At 45.0% G+C, this 17,312-nt stretch overlaps 1 protein-coding gene across 2 annotated transcripts in view; it reads right to left on the minus strand.

Moving 5' to 3' along the window:
* Nucleotides 1-4,186: 4,186 nt before the first annotated feature.
* ncf4 (neutrophil cytosolic factor 4) overlaps nt 4,187-17,312 on the minus strand; it is a 36,049-nt gene continuing 22,923 nt past the window's right edge. Inside the window, 4 exon segments of one of the 2 annotated variants that reach the window (NM_001146354.1) lie at nt 4,187-4,468; nt 4,533-4,988; nt 16,102-16,167; nt 16,792-16,961. In NM_001146354.1, the coding sequence (NP_001139826.1) occupies nt 4,778-4,988; nt 16,102-16,167; nt 16,792-16,961 (447 nt within the window). In that variant the 3' untranslated portion in view covers nt 4,187-4,468; nt 4,533-4,777. 2 annotated transcript variants of the gene reach the window in all.

Genomic DNA, 17,312 nt, shown 5'->3' on the forward strand with positions numbered 1-17,312 from the left:
ACACATCCATGTGGGGAGCCTGTGTTGGTGGTGTGTATGTCCGACACGTGGGGACCTACTTTGACCCGCTATGACCTCTGGCTCAGGAAGTCCAACAGCCACAAACCCAGCCCCCCCATCTAAGAAGTCTCTTACGAGTCTCTGTGCCAGAATGTAAGGCTGGATTGTGTTTTAGGCAGAAGAAAAGTCAATAAACAGGATTTGGCACCCTCTAGAGGTCTATAGACCAACTCCTCTGCTGGGCTGATAGGCAAACTGAAACGGGTCGAGGAGTCATTCAACAGAGAGGGATTAGATGCTTTAGAAATGGGTACAATTATTGAGTTTTTCCACAATACTGGCACGATTTGCTGGTTGAGCGACGATTGGAAAATGTCTGTAAAAACACCAGTTAATTGTTCAGCACAGTGCTTCAACACATGTCCACTCATTTTGTCTGGGCCTAGGCTTTTGTGTGCATTACATCCCCTGAACAACTTCAAAACATCAGCCTGTTTAACAACAAACTCTCTCAAACATTTGTAATGATGCTTCCATTTGTTTTACCTCCGACACAAAGCCGTCTGATTCAAATCTTAAGAAAACATTCAGTTCGTTAGCCATGTTCTGGCCCTCATGTCTCCAAAGGTCAGCACTGGTTTTTCCCCTGCCTATGTAGGGGGCACTAGCCATGGATTTAATCCCTTGGCAGGCCACCCTTGCGTTTCCTGGGGAGAGGGTCCTCTCCATCCTTTGCTTGTATGCCTCCTTATCCACCAGTATCTGTCTTTTGATCTCACATTGTACATCTCTTAAAGCCTGTTTAACACCCTCACAATGAACTGCCTTCTTTATATTAAGTAGTGATTTTAGATGTTTTGATACCCAAGGCTTATTGTTAGGGAAGATTGTACAGGTTTTAGTAGGCACAACTTACAACACAGAAGTTGACAGTCTGAAAGCATTTGGCTTTGTCCCATAGCGCAAATGTAGAGTCTTATTGTTCCTAGTGTGAAATGTCACATACTGGTGGTACGTGCACAGGACCTTGTGCAAAGTGCAGTTGTTAAGGCCGGACCTAGCTATCTGGTAAGCGATGACACAGGGCTACGCACAGTATGTTGGTGCACATGGAAGTCAGTGATTTATGTTGACTATATAGTAGGTTAATGAGACAATACAAATGTGATGCGACTAAAATGAAAGGACATTTAGTTGACTAAAATGGCCCACTGTTTTCATCATTTTGAAAATAACTAGACAAAATTATTCAAATGACAAAAAATATATATTTTATAGTATTCTGAATTGTTGGGAAGGGCCTGTAAGTAAGCATTTTACTGTTAGTCTACACCTGTTTAGGAAGCATGTGTATATTAACATTTATTTGAAATCTATTTGGTTTAGAAACAAATTAGCAAGATTCATGACAATATTTCTATTAAACATGCCCTACTCCTTTTGCAGTTGTCTAAAAAACACTATTTTGCTAAAAATAAAAAAAATATCCTTTAGTGTGTGTACTATTCTTGGGATATCACTTTTCAACAGTAAAAGTAAAACAATTGCTGGAGGACATCTTTGTACTATACAATCTTTGGCGCAACTTAGTACCATATATGGACATACGGCCATAACATTTTAGGCCACACCCACAAGCCCATTTCAAGACGGCTGCAACTCACGGTCCGTTAGTGTGGAGAAGCTAAAACTACATACATCTTGAACATTGATAGGTGGTTAAAACTGGATCATGGACTTCCTGTTCGATCGGGTCATACGGGTGAGGGTGGGGTCAGAATTGTCAATGTGGTTTGAAGTGGACAATTGGGCAGAAAGTGGTAGAAAATGGACTGGGGGAGAGAGAGACAGGGCCGGCAATTGCAGCGGGGAACGTTCCTCTTGCTATTTTGCGAAATCATGTGTAGATGTGGATATGAATCAGGGTAGGAGAGAATTGGGTGAGGACGTGAGACGGGGTGTGGAGAGATACACTGTATGTAGATAAATTGTTTTTCTTAGTTTTTATGGATATATACAGATGGTTAAAAGGATCCAGTTAGTGGTAGGGTGGGGCAGGGGTGTATATCCCAGATTTCAAAGTTAGACTATGTAAGAGGTTTACTGATTGCATGTCAGTGTATGTGGCTGAGTTGATGGCCATGATTATAGGTTTGAGATGGGTACAGGAGGTGAAACCACTCAGAGTGGTGGTCTGCTCTGATTGGGCTGCAGCGTTAAGTGGTGTGAAGATGGGCAGGTCGGATAGGGGAGACTGGTTTGTAGAGATGATGGTGCTGTTAATGGGATGGGAGTGGTGGTAAGCTTTTTCTGGGTTCCCGCTGGGTAATGAGAAGGCCAATGTGGTGGCTATGAGTGCTGTGTGGAGAGAGGGGGTAGATATTCAGGTCCCGCTGGGCCGCAGGGAAGTCAAGTCATCGATCCGGGCAAAAGGGCTCAATCTTTGGCAAAGGCAGTGGGATGCTAGTAGTAAGGGGAGGCCATTTTGTCACGTGTCCCGGCCAGTTAAGGAAGAGGTGGGGAGTATGGGATATAGGACAGGTGAAGTTGTGTGGAGTAGACTACGGTTTGGACACACACAATATATCTAACTTTTACCACGTTGTGGATGATAGGGAGACATGATACAGGTCTGTGTGATGAGTGTTTAGTGGAGGAAACGTTGAAGTACGTGTCGATATTTGTGAACTGTATTTGTATTTATTATGGATCCCCAGTAGCTGCTGCCAAGGCAACAGCTACTCTTCCTATGATGTAGATAGGGAGAGATTGTGTGAAAGTGTTAGAGGCTGGATGGGGTTGGGGTGGTGTAGTGGGGGGTGGAAGTGATGTCTAGGACTCTAGAGGGTTAGAGAGGCTGGTTGGGGTGGTGTAGTGGGGGGAGGAAGTGATGTCTAGGACTCTAGAGGGTTAGAGAGGCTGGATGGGGTTGGGGTGGTGTAGTGGGGGGAGGAAGTGATGTCTAGGACTCTAGGAGGGTTAGAGAGGCTGGATGGGGTTGAGGTTTGGGTGGTTTAGTGGGGAAGGAAAGAGGAGGGAAGTGGTGTCTAGGGCTCTATTTCACTTTCTTAGAGGAACGGAACTAATAAAGAGAATTTAATGTACAGTGCGTTCGGAAAGTGATCAATGGAAACAGGATGCCTCCTGAGCTCAATTCCGAGTCTCATAGCAAAGGGTCTGAATACTTATGTAAATAAGGTATTTCTAAAAACCTGTTTTTGCTTTGTAATTATGGTGTATTGTGTGTAGATTGCGGAGGATGTTTTTTTATTTATTTTTTATACATTTTAACGCAACAAATTGTGGTAAAAAGTCAAAGGGTCTGAATATTGTGTGTCTGGGTCTGTCATCTGTCATTATGTGGAGACCCAAACCAGCTGTTGGCCCACAGCTGGACAGGACTCAAACATAGCAGCTGTTTCAGCTCTACTTCACCACCTCTGTGCTGGGGACAGAAGTTTCCAATAGCAACAAGTATGTTGACAAGAAGCAGCGAGAGGGAAACATCACCGTGGCGACATGCTCTCCTACATTTCCCTGGTCATGTACATAGGCCAGACCTACCTATCCATCTGGCCGGATAGTACCAGTCGGCCGGCCAGAGAGCTAGGTCCAGCCTACCTTACTCTGTCCCAAATGGCACCATAATCTCTTAGGGTGCTATTTTAAAGTAGTGCTTTAAATAGGGGAAAGGGTGCGATTTGGGACGCAGCCTCTAGATGTCACCCAGACCACACACTGATGTTCACTGTTCCTCTCTCTCATCAGAACACATTCAGCAAACACAGATAACACACAGGAGCGCGTGTTCTCACACACACACACGCACTTATATATTTCAATAGTGTATTTTTTACTCATAAAAAAAACAATGGGAGCTTAGCTAAGCATTACTAAGACCACAACAGAATATATGGTGTCACGTCCTGACCATAGGAAGATGTTATTTTCTATGGTAGAGTAGGTCAGGGCGTGACAGGGGGTGTTTTTTTATATGTTTTGTATTTCTACGTTCATGTTCTAGTTTTGTATTTCTATGTTGGTTTTGTTTGGGATGATCTCCAATTAGAGGCAGCTGGTCCTCATTGTCTCTAATTGGAGATCATACTTAAGTAGGGTTTTATTTCCACCTGGGTTGGTGGGAGATTCATTTTGAGTCAGTGTATGGTTCACCGCTGCATCACGGTTTGTTGTTTTGTCATTCAGTTTATTTATGTATTGCATAGTTTCACAGTGTTAATAAAATGTGGAACGACACACACGCTGCACTTTGGTCCTCTTCTCCTTTTGACAACCGTGACATATGGAGAATAAAAACATGTTTCTAAACCTTTATTAAATGTCCTTATATTAACATTTACTCAACAGTACAGGTGAAATGTTACACGTTTAAAGCCACCAAACACAGACATACTAATGAATGTGACTAAGGTATCGTCTCTAATGGCACCCTATTCCCTATATAGTGCACTACTTTTGACCAGGGCTCATAGAAGTCTGGTGAAAAGTAGTGCACTATATAGGGCATAGTGTGCCTTTTAGGTTGCAACCCATTGCTCAATCAGACTAACTTCAGCGTCTGTCCCCTTAATTAAAGTCTGTCACCCTGTCACTGGATCTCAGTCCGGACTACTACATGCAGGTTTGCAGTGGATTACGGACGCAAGCTGGCGAGACACACACTCACGCACAAGGGCACGGACGGACAAGTGCACCCGCAAGTGTGTATACGCACACACTCAAGCAAACACAAAACGGCCTCTCCATCTCCCTGTCTTTATATCTCAGTATTATACACTGACAGGTCAGAGGCCGCGGTAACATGCAGTTCCCACGGAAACTGATTGACAGGCCTCTTGACCTTTGACCTTTGACCCCGCCCATCGGCCACCATCAGCGCCACGTCCCCATCGTCAAGGAGACGCACCAGGTCACCCTCGGGGTCGCGGTAGTTCAGGGCGATGTTGCCATCCACCTTGAACACATCTCTGAGAAAGAGCGAACGAGAGAGAGAGAGAGGGGGATGACAGGGAGGGATGGAGTGAGAAAGGTGGAGGGCAGATTAGGGGGGAGAGGAGAGAGGGAAAGGGAGGGGTGGAGAGAGAGGTGTGGGAAAGAGGGAGAGATGGTGGTGTAGGGGGAGAGAGAGAGAAAGGGGGAAACAGAAAAAGGCAGAGAAAAAGGTAGAGATTATTATTATTAGTATGACTGTTTTATCTTTATTTAACCATACAAGTCAATTGAGAAGCCATTTTAACTTACAGTACTGACCTGGCCAAGAGGCATAACATTACAACAGTAAACAGGACAACACACAATCCCACTAAAATCACATAAAACACACTATACAGAGGAAAGGTCCAAATTGATCAAATATACAACAAGAAGAAATATTCCCAGTGGGTTTAGAGCAGAAAAGTCCTTGGCAACACAGCAGACTGAATGATCAGCAGCTACATTGATCACATAGCAGCTCAGTTCATGTTGCTGAAGGATTGTGGTGGGATGAATGAATCACGTCTGAGGGTCATCTGCAGCTCGGTCCAGTCGTTGGCGGTGGAAAACTGGAATGAACGACAGCCAAAGGAAGTGTGGGCTTTAGGAACGACCAGTGTGATACATCTACCAGGGGTTTCTACTGGTAGTGGAGATGTTGAGGAGTGAGCCGAGGTAGAGGGGGGACTTGCCTACGAGGGACTTGGTACCAGTGGGTCTGGTGTCGTGTTTGTAACACGGCCAGTTGACCAGGGTGTAAAGGTCACAGTGATGAGTGTTGAAGGGGGACCTGGTAACAAAGCGGATGGCAGTGTGGTAAATGAAGTCTAGTTTATCAAGGGAGGTTTTTGGGGCAAGCCTGTAACTAAATCACTATAGTCCAGGATTGTCGGGATGGTCCTTTTTATAAGGGTGTGCTTGGCAGAGTGGGTGAAGGATGTTTCGTTGCGGTACAGGAAACCCATTGTGGATGTAACTTTAGACTGAAGGTGGGTGATGTGGGTACAGAATGAGAGCGATCAGACACCAAGATACTTCTAGCTAGGTGTCTTCCTCCTCTAACCCCGAGCCATTCAGGGTGACAGTGATAGGAGGACGTAGATACATGGCAGTAGTAGAGTCCTGCTGTTATTACGAGTACAGAAACAACTACTCACACCCATCAGCCTGTAACAGTTGAAGTACTCTGACGAGGTCTTCACCCAGACAAGACATTTGTTTTGGCACCAAAGATAGCGACTGAGATAACAAAGATAACTCTTCGTTTGTCTGTACGCTTTAATGGCTGTCCTGTCAATCTCTCTCTCTCTCTCGAACAGGCTAAAGTACATTAACACAAGATAACTAGCAACCATAGACCCAATGCAGAAAAGGATTATCAACACACACAACAAATATTAATAACCAACCAACACAACCAGAAGATGAACTGATTTCTGAAGGATTTTAAATGGAGAGAAAAATAATGTCGGCGGCAGCGGCCCCAAATGAACAGATAATGAAATAGAGGGAGAGAAAATACAATTATGAGAATAAAAAAGTTATTGGGAGAGCCTGTCTGGTTATAGGGAGAGCCTGTCTGGTTACTGGGAGAGCCTGTCTGGTTATAGGGAGAGCCTGTCTGGTTACTGGGAGAGCCTGTCTGGTTATAGGGAGAGCCTGTCTGGTTACAGGGAGAGCCTGTCTGGTTACTGGGAGAGCCTGTCTGGTTATAGGGAGAGCCTGTCTGGTTATAGGGAGAGCCTGTCTGGTTACAGGGAGAGCCTGTCTGGTTATAGGGAGAGCCTGTCTGGTTACAGGGAGAGCCTGTCTGGTTACAGGGAGAGCCTGTCTGGTTACTGGGAGAGCCTGTCTGGTTACTGGGAGAGCCTGTCTGGTTATAGGGAGAGCCTGTCTGGTTATAGGGAGAGCCTATCTGGTTACTGGGAGAGCCTGTCTGGTTATAGGGAGAGCCTGTCTGGTTACTGGGAGAGCCTGTCTGGTTATAGGGAGAGCCTGTCTGGTTACTGGGAGAGCCTGTCTGGTTACTGGGAGAGCCTGTCTGGTTATAGGGAGAGCCTGTCTGGTTATAGGGAGAGCCTGTCTGGTTATAGGGAGAGCCTGTCTGGTTACTGGGAGAGCCTGTCTGGTTACTGGGAGAGCCTGTCTGGTTATAGGGAGAGCCTGTCTGGTTACTGGGAGAGCCTGTCTGGTTACAGGGAGAGCCTGTCTGGTTATAGGGAGAGCCTGTCTGGTTATAGGGAGAGCCTGGCTGGTTATAGGGAGAGCCTGGCTGGTTACAGGGAGAGCCTGGCTGGTTACAGGGAGAGCCTGGCTGGTTACAGGGAGAGCCTGGCTGGTTATAGGGAGAGCCTGTCTGGTTATAGGGAGAGCCTGTCTGGTTACTGGGAGAGCCTGTCTGGTTACTGGGAGAGCCTGTCTGGTTACAGGGAGAGCCTGTCTGGTTATAGGGAGAGCCTGTCTGGTTACTGGGAGAGCCTGTCTGGTTACTGGGAGAGCCTGTCTGGTTACTGGGAGAGCCTGTCTGGTTACTAGGGAGAGCCTGTCTGGTTACAGGGAGAGCCTGTCTGGTTACAGGGAGAGCCTGTCTGGTTACAGGGAGAGCCTGTCTGGTTATAGGGAGAGCCTGTCTGGTTACAGGGAGAGCCTGTCTGGTTACTGGGAGAGCCTGTCTGGTTACTGGGAGAGCCTGTCTGGTTATAGGGAGAGCCTGTCTGGTTACAGGGAGAGCCTGTCTGGTTACAGGGAGAGCCTGTCTGGTTACTGGGAGAGCCTGTCTGGTTACTGGGAGAGCCTGTCTGGTTATAGGGAGAGCCTGTCTGGTTATAGGGAGAGCCTGTCTGGTTATAGGGAGAGCCTGTCTGGTTACAGGGAGAGCCTGTCTGGTTACTGGGAGAGCCTGTCTGGTTACTGGGAGAGCCTGTCTGGTTATAGGGAGAGCCTGTCTGGTTATAGGGAGAGCCTGTCTGGTTATAGGGAGAGCCTGTCTGGTTACAGGGAGAGCCTGTCTGGTTATTGGGAGAGCCTGTCTGGTTACAGGGAGAGCCTGTCTGGTTATAGGGAGAGCCTGTCTGGTTATAGGGAGAGCCTGTCTGGTTACAGGGAGAGCCTGTCTGGTTATAGGGAGAGCCTGTCTGGTTACAGGGAGAGCCTGTCTGGTTACAGGGAGAGCCTGTCTGGTTACAGGGAGAGCCTGTCTGGTTATAGGGAGAGCCTGTCTGGTTATTGGGAGAGCCTGTCTGGTTACCGGGAGAGCCTGTCTGGTTACCGGGAGAGCCTGTCTGGTTACAGGGAGAGCCTGTCTGGTTATAGGGAGAGCCTGTCTGGTTACAGGGAGAGCCTGTCTGGTTATAGGGAGAGCCTGTCTGGTTACTGGGAGAGCCTGTCTGGTTACAGGGAGAGCCTGTCTGGTTACAGGGAGAGCCTGTCTGGTTACAGGGAGAGCCTGTCTGGTTATAGGGAGAGCCTGGCTGGTTATAGGGAGAGCCTGTCTGGTTACAGGGAGAGCCTGTCTGGTTACAGGGAGAGCCTGTCTGGTTACCGGGAGAGCCTGTCTGGTTATAGAGAGAGCCTGTCTGGTTACCGGGAGAGCCTGTCTGGTTACAGGGAGAGCCTGTCTGGTTACAGGGAGAGCCTGTCTGGTTACCGGGAGAGCCTGTCTGGTTACAGGGAGAGCCTGTCTGGTTATTTGGAGAGCCTGTCTGGTTACTGGGAGAGCCTGTCTGGTTACTGGGAGAGTGTGAGGTGAGAAGTGTGGAACTAATTTTAGTATGCAGAGGTGATTTGTGGCTCCGCTGATGCATTGTGTGTAGATTTCTAGGCCCCGGGGCATTGGGACTGTAAAATGGAAGTGTGTGTGTGTGTGTGTGTGTGTGTGTGTGTGTGTGTGTGTGTGTGTGTGTGTGTGTGTGTGTGTGAAATTCGATTTATTCTTGTTTTGCTTTTAGAGTTGAGGTGAGTTTTATCTCGTTGACAAGATAATAATGAGAGATGATAAACTGGGCCATGAGCAATGTGGCCCTGACTATATGAGTCTGGTTATTGTGTGTACTGTGGTAGTGTTATAGTGTGTAGAGTGGTAGTGTTATAGTGTGTACTGTGGTAGTGTTATAGTGTGTACTGTGGTAGTGTTATAGTGTGTACTGTGGTAGTGTTGTAGTGTGTACTGAGGTAGTGTTATAGTGTGTACTGTGGTAGTGTTATAGTGTGTACTGTGGTAGTGTTATAGTGTGTACTGTGGTAGTGTTATAGTGTGTACTGTGGTAGTGTTAGTAGTGTGTACTGTGGTAGTGTTATAGTGTGTACTGTGGTAGTGTTATAGTGTGTACTGTGGTAGTGTTATAGTGTGTACTGTGGTAGTGTTATAGTGTGTACTGTGGTAGTGTTATAGTGTGTACTGTGGTAGTGTTATAGTGTGTACTGTGGTAGTGTTATAGTGTGTAGAGTGGTAGTGTTACAGTGTGTACTGTGGTAGTGTTATAGTGTGTACTGTGGTAGTGTTATAGTGTGTAGAGTGGTAGTGTTATAGTGTGTACTGTGGTAGTGTTATAGTGTGTAGAGTGGTAGTGTTATAGTGTGTACTGTGGTAGTGTTATAGTGTGTAGAGTGGTAGTGTTATAGTGTGTAGAGTGGTAGTGTTATAGTGTGTACTGTGGTAGTGTTATAGTGTGTAGAGTGGTAGTGTTATAGTGTGTACTGTGGTAGTGTTATAGTGTGTAGAGTGGTAGTGTTATAGTGTGTACTGTGGTAGTGTTATAGTGTGTAGAGTGGTAGTGTTATAGTGTGTAGAGTGGTAGTGTTATAGTGTGTAGAGTGGTAGTGTTATAATGTGTACTGTGGTAGTGTTATAGTGTCTACTGAGGTAGTGTTATAGTGTGTACTGTGGTAGTGTTATAGTGTGTACTGTGGTAGTGTTACAGTGTGTACTGTGGTAGTGTTACAGTGTGTACTCTGGTAGTGTTATAGTGTGTAGAGTGGTAGTGTTATAGTGTGTAGAGTGGTAGTGTTATAGTGTGTACTGTGGTAGTGTTATAGTGTGTACTGTGGTAGTGTTATAGTGTGTAGAGTGGTAGTGTTACAGTGTGTACTGTGGTAGTGTTATAGTGTGTACTGTGGTAGTGTTATAGTGTGTACTGTGGTAGTGTTATAGTGTGTACTGTGGTAGTGTTATAGTGTGTACTGTGGTAGTGTTATAGTGTGTAGAGTGGTAGTGTGTAGAGTAGGTAGTGTTATAGTGTGTACTGTGGTGGTGTTATAGTGTGTACTGTGGTAGTGTTATAGTGTGTACTGTGGTAGTGTTATAGTGTGTACTGTGGTAGTGTTATAGTGTGTACTGTGGTAGTGTTGTAGTGTGTACTGTGGTAGTGTTATAGTGTGTACTGTGGTAGTGTTATAGTGTGTACTGTGGTAGTGTTATAGTGTGTGTAGTGTTATAGTGTGTACTGTGGTAGTGTTATAGTGTGTATTGTCGTAGTATTATAGTGTGTAGAGTGGTAGTGTGTAGTGTTATAGTGTGTACTGTGGTAGTGTTATAGTGTGTACTGTGGTAGTGTTATAGTGTGTACTGTGGTAGTGTTACAGTGTGTACTGTGGTAGTGTTATAGTGTGTAGAGTGGTAGTGTTATAGTGTGTAGAGTGTAGTGTGTAGAGTGGTAGTGTTATAGTGTGTAATGTGGTAGTGTTATAGTGTGTACTGTGGTAGTGTTACAGTGTATACTGTGGTCAATAAAGCACATCTTTATTGACCTGGGGAAATTTCAATGGAGAGTAGAATATTTGAAGAAATAGATACAGTTGAAGTCGGAAGTTTACATAAACCTTAGCCAAATACATTTAAACTCAGTTTTTCACAATTCCTGACATTTAATCCTAGTAACAATTCCCCGTCTTAGGTCAGTTAGGATCACCACTTCATTTTAAGAATGTGAAATGTCAGAATAATAGTAGAGAGAATGATTTATTTCAGCTTTTATTTCTTTCATTACATTCCCAGTGGGTCAGCATTGCCTTTAAATGGTTTAACTTGGGTCAAACGTTTCAGGTAGCCTTCCACAAGCTTCCCACAATAAGTTGGGTGAATTTTGGCCCATTCCTCCTGACAGAGCTGGTGTAACTGTGTTGGTTCCGTCCCTCTCTTCGCCCCAACCTGGGCTCGAACCAGGGACCCTTGCACACATCAACAACTGACACCCACGAAGCATCGTTACCCATCGCGCCACAAAACCCGCGGCCCTTGCAACGCAAGGGGAACAACCACTTCAGGTCTCAGAGCGAGTGACATCACTGATTGAAACGCTTTTAGCGCGCACCACCGCTAACTAACTAGCCATTTCACATCGGTTACACTTGCTCGCACACGCTTTTTCAGTTCTGCCCACAAATTTTCTATAGGATTGAGGCCAGGGCTTTGTGATGGCCACTCCAATACCTTGACATTGTTGTCCTTAAACCATTTTGCCACAACTTTGGAAGTCTGCTTGGGGTCATTGTCCATTTGGAAGACCCATTTGCGACCAAGCTTTAACTTCCTGACTGATGTCTTGAGATATTGCTTCAATATATCCACGTAATTTTCCTTCCACATGATGCCATCTATTTTGGGAAGTGCACCAGTCCCTCCTGCAGCAAAGCACCCCCACAACATTATGCTGCCACCCCCGTGATTCATGGTTGGGAGGGTGTTCTTCAGCTTGCAAGCCTCCCCTATTTCCTCCAAACATAACGATGGTCATTATGGCCAAACAAGTTCTATTTTTGTTTCATCAAACCAGACGACATTTCTCCAAAAAGTACGATCTTTGCCGATGTGCAGTTGCAAAATGGCGTCTGGGTTTTTTTGGCGGTTTTGGAGCAGTGGCTTTTTGCTTGCTGAGCGGCCTTACAGGTTTTGTCGATATAGGACTCGTTTTACTGTGGATATACAGTCGTGGCCAAAGGTTTTGAGAAAGACAGAAATATTAATTTTCACAAAGTCTGCTGCCTCAGTTTGTATGATAGCAATTTGCATATACTCCAGAATGTTATGAAGAGTGATCAGATGAATTGCAATTAATTGCAAAGTCCCTCTTCACATGCAAATTAACTGAATCCCCCCAAAAACATTTCCACTGCATTTCAGCCTTGCCACAAAAGGACCAGCTGACATCATGTCAGTGATTCTCTCGTTAACACAGGTGTGAGTGTTGACAAGGACAAGGCTGGAGATCACTGTCATGCTGATTGAGTTCAAATAACAGACTGGAAGCTTCAAAGAGAGGGTGGTGCTTGGAATCATTGTTCTTGCTCTGTCAGCCACGGTTACCTGCAAGGAAACAGGTGCCGTCATCATTGCTTTGCACACAAAAAAGGCTTCACAGGCAAGGATATTGCTGCCAGTAAGATTGCACCTAAATCAACCATTTATCGGATCATCAAGAACTTCAAGGAGAGTGGTTCAATTGTTGTGAAGAAGGCTTCAGGGTGCCCAAGAAAGTCCAGCAAGCGCCAGGACCGTCTCCTAAAGTTGATTCAGCTGCGGGATCGGGGCACCACCAGTACAGAGCTTGCTCAGGAGTGGCAGCAGGCAAGTGTGAGTGCATCTGCATGCACAGTGAGGCAAAGACTTTTGGAGGATGGCCTGGTGTCAAGAAGGGCAGCAAAGAAGCCACTTCTCTCCAGGAAAAACATCAGGGACAGACTGATATTCTGCAAAAGGTACAGGGATTGGACTGCTGAGGACTGGGGTAAAGTCATTTTCTCTGATGAATCCCCTTTCCGATTGTTTGGGGCATCCGGAAAAAAGCTTGTCCGGAGAAGACAAGGTGAGCGCTACCATCAGTCCTGTGTCACGCCAACAGTAAAGCATCCTGAGACCATTCATGTGGGCCCACTCACAAATTTGCCTAAGAACACAGCCATGAATAAAGAATGGTACCAACACATGCTCCGAGAGCAACTTCTCCCAACCATCCAGGAACAGTTTGATGACGAACAATGCCTTTTCCAGCATGATGGAGCACCTTGCCATAAGGAAAAAGTGATAACTAAGTGGCTCGGGGAACAAAACATCGATATTTTGGGTCCATGGCCAGGAAACTCCCCAGACCTTAATCCCATTGAGAACTTGTGGTCAATCCTCAAGAGGCGGGTTGACAAACAAAGACCCACAAATTCTGACAAACTCCAAGCATTGATTATGCAAGAATGGGCTGCCATCAGTCAGGATGTGGCCCAGAAGTTAATTGATAGCATGCCAGGGCGGATTGCAGAGGTCTTGAAAAATAAGGGTCAACACTGCAAATATTGACTCTTTGCATCAACTTCATGTAATTGTCAATAAAAGCCTTTGACACTTATGAAATGCTTGTAATTATACTTCAGCCTTCCATAGTAACATCTGACAAAAATATCTAAAGACACTGAAGCAGCAAACCTTGTGGAAATTAATATTTGTGTCATTCTCAAAACTTTTGGCCATGACTGTAGATACTTTTGTACCTGTTTCCTCCAGCATCTTCACAAGGTCCTTTGCTGTTGTTCTGGGATTGATTTGCACTTTTCGCACCAAAGTACGTTCATCTCTAGGAGACAGAACTCGTCTCCTTCCTGAGCAGTATGACGGCTGCGTGGCCCCATGGTGTATATACTTGCGTACTATTGTTTGTAGAGATGAATGTGATACCTTCAGGCCTTTGGAAAATGCTCCCAAGGATGAACTAGACTTGTGGAGGTCTACCATTTTTTCTGAGGTCTTGGCTGATTTCTTTTGATTTTCCCATGATGTCAAGCAAAGAGACAATGAGTTTGAAGGTAGGCCTTGAAATACATCCACAGGTACACCTCCAATTGACTCAAATGATGTCAATTAGCCAATCAGAAGCTTATAATACCATGACATCATTTTCTGGAATTTTCCAAGCTGTTTAATGGCACAGTCAACTTAGTGTATGTAAACTTCTGACCCACTGGAATTGTGATACAGTGAATTATAAGTGAAATAATCTGTCTGTAAACAATTGTTGGAAAAATTACTTGTGTCCTGCACGAAGTAGATGTCCTAACTGACTTGCCAACACTATAGTTTGTTTACAAGAAATTTGTGGAGTGGTTGAAAAACTTGTTTTAATGACTCCAACCTAAGTGTATGTAAACTTCCGACTTCAACTGTATGTAGTGAAGAGTAGAATATCAGCTGAGTAACAGATATGTAGTCGCACAGCGGAGAATATCAGCTGAGTAACAGATATGTAGTAAAGAGGAGAATATCAGCTGAGTAACAGATATGTAGTGAAGAGGAGAATATCAGCTGAGTAACAGATATGTAGTGAAGAGGAGAATATCAGCTGAGTAACAGATATATAGTGAAGTGTAGAATATCAGCTGAGTAACAGATATGTAGTGAAGTGTAGAATATCAGCTGAGTAACAGATATGTAGTGAAGAGGAGAATATCAGCTGAGTAACAGATTACAGTGAGGGAAAAAAGTATTTGATCCCCTGCTGATTGTGTACGTTTGCCCACTGACAAAGAAATTATCAGTCTATAATTTTAATGGTAGGTTTATTTGAACAGTGAGAGACAGAAAAACAACAAAAAATTCCAGAAAAACGCATGTCAAAAATGTTATAAATTCATTTGCATTTTAATGAGGGAAATAAGTATTTGACCCCCTCTCAATCAGAAAGATTTCTGGCTCCCAGGTGTCTTTTATACAGGTAACGAGCTGAGATTAGGAGCACACTCTTGAAGGGAGTGCTCCTAATCTCAGTTTGTTACCTGTATAAAAGACACCTGTCCACAGAAGCAATCAATCAGATTCCAAACTCTCCACCATGGCCAAGACCAAAGAGCTTTCCAAGGATGTCAGGGACAAGATTGTAGAACTACACAAGGCTGGAATGGGCTACAAGAGCATCGCCAAGCAGCTTGGTGAGAAGGTGACAACAGTTGGTGCGATTATTCGCAAATGGATGAAACACAAAATAACTGTCAATCTCCCTCGGCCTGGGGCTCCATGCAAGATCTCACCTCGTGGAGTTGCAATGATCATGAGAACAGTGAGGAATCAGCCCAGAACTACACAGGAGGATCTTGTCAATGATCTCAAGGTAGCTGGGACCATAGTCACCAAGAAAACAATTGGTAACACACTACGCCGTGAAGGACTGAAATCCTGCAGCGCCCGCAAGGTCCCCCTGCTCAAGAAAGCACATATACATGCCCGTCTGAAGTTTGCCAATGAACATCTGAATGATTCAGAGGACAACTGGGTGAAAGTGTTGTGGTCAGATGAGACCAAAATGGAGCTCTTTGGCATCAACTCAACTCGTCGAGTTCGGAGGAGGAGCAATGCTGCCTCTGACCCCAAGAACACCATCCCCACCGTCAAACATGGAGGTGGAAACATTATGCTTTGGGGGTGTTTATCTGCTTAGGGGACAGGACAACTTCACCGCATCAAAGGGACGATGGACGGGGCCATGTACCGTCAAATCTTGGGTGAGAAGCTCCTTCCCTCAGCCAGGGCATTGAAAATGGGTCGTGGATGGGTATTCCAGCATGATAATGACCCAAAACACACGGCCAAGGCAACAAAGGAGTGGCTCAAGAAGAAGCACATTAAGGTCCTGGAGTGGCCTAGCCAGTCTCCAGACCTTAATCCCACAGAAAATCTGTGGAGGGAGCTGAAGGTTCGAGTTGCCAAACGTCAGCCTTGAAACCTTAATGACTTGGAGAAGATCTGCAAAGAGGAGTGGGACAAAATCCCTCCTGAGATGTGTGCAAACCTGGTGGCCAACTACAAGAAACGTCTGACCTCTGGGATTGCCAACAAGGGTTTTGCCACCAAGTACTAAGTCATGTTTCTCAGAGGGGTCAAATACTTATTTCCCTCATTAAAATGCAAATCATTTTATAACATTTTTGACATGCGTTTTTCAGGATTTTTTTGTTGTTATTCTGTCTCTCACTGTTCATATAAACCTACCATTACAATTATAGACTGATCATTTCTTTATCAGTGGGCAAACGTACAAAATCAGCAGGGGATCAAATACTTTTTTCCCCTCACTGTATGTAGTGAAGTGGAGAGTCTGTTGATTCAGCAGTGGGATGTGTCTGGTATCTTACCTCATGCGTGCCAGTAGTTCTTTGTATGATGGCTGGGTGGCGATATCTTCTTCAACACACACATCCCTGCCACATACAGTCGCACCAATACATTATTAACTGGGATACATACAGTCACACCAATACATTATTAACTGGGATACATACAGTCACACCAATACATTATTAACTGGGATACATACAGTCACACCAATAAATTATTAACTGGGATACATACAGTCACACCAATACATTATTAACTGGGATTCATACAGTCATACCAATACATTATTAACTGGGATACATACAGTCACACCAATACATTATTAACTGGGATTCATACAGTCATACCAATACATTATTAACTGGGATACATACAGTCACTCCAATACATTATTAACTGGGATACATACAGTCACACCAATACATTATTAACTGGGATACATACAGTCACTCCGATACATTGTTAACTGGGATACATACAGTCACACCAATACATTATTAACTGGGATACATACAGTCACACCAATACATTATTAACTGGGATACATACATTCGTTATTATGGGACCTTTATGGGATTACACAGGAACTTTCAGTTACTTTTAGTACATTTACAACACTGTTATAACATGTACGTATGCGTTCACACACGAGCACACACACACAAGCACACACACACAGTACACACACACACACACAGTACACACACCTGGTGTCGACGCCCTGGGGTGTGAGCAGGTAGCAGCGCAGGCAGCTGTAAGACCCTGCCCCTTTACCTGAAGCGCCACCGCTCTCACCATCAGAGTCACTCTCTGGGAGGGGCTTAATGATCTTCACAAAGGATTCTGGGAAGATACCTGTCCGATCGCGCACTGTGCCCTGAGAGAGGGAGAGAGAGAGAGAGAGAGGGAGAGAGAGAGAGGTGGATTACTAAAGAGAGAGCTGTGAAGTGTGAGTGTGTATAAAAGCAGTTTTACATAGGCTCATTATCATGACCTGACTAATATCTCAGAAGTACTCAAGACACACATACAGAGATGGCCCGTGTGTGTGTGGCATTTTGAGTAATCTCTCTCTCTCTCTCTCTCTCTCTCTCCTCTTCCGTCTCTCCTCTTCCCTGTCTCTCCTCTTCCCTGTCTCTCCTCTTCCCTCTCTGTCCTTGCGCTCTCTCAGCTCTCCCTCCCACTATCTTGCTCTCTCTCCATTACCTTTCTCTATCTACCCTCTTTC

This window comes from Salmo salar, chromosome 12, assembly GCF_965601325.2.
Source record: "Salmo salar chromosome 12, fSalSal1, whole genome shotgun sequence".
Lineage (NCBI taxonomy): Eukaryota > Metazoa > Chordata > Actinopteri > Salmoniformes > Salmonidae > Salmo > Salmo salar.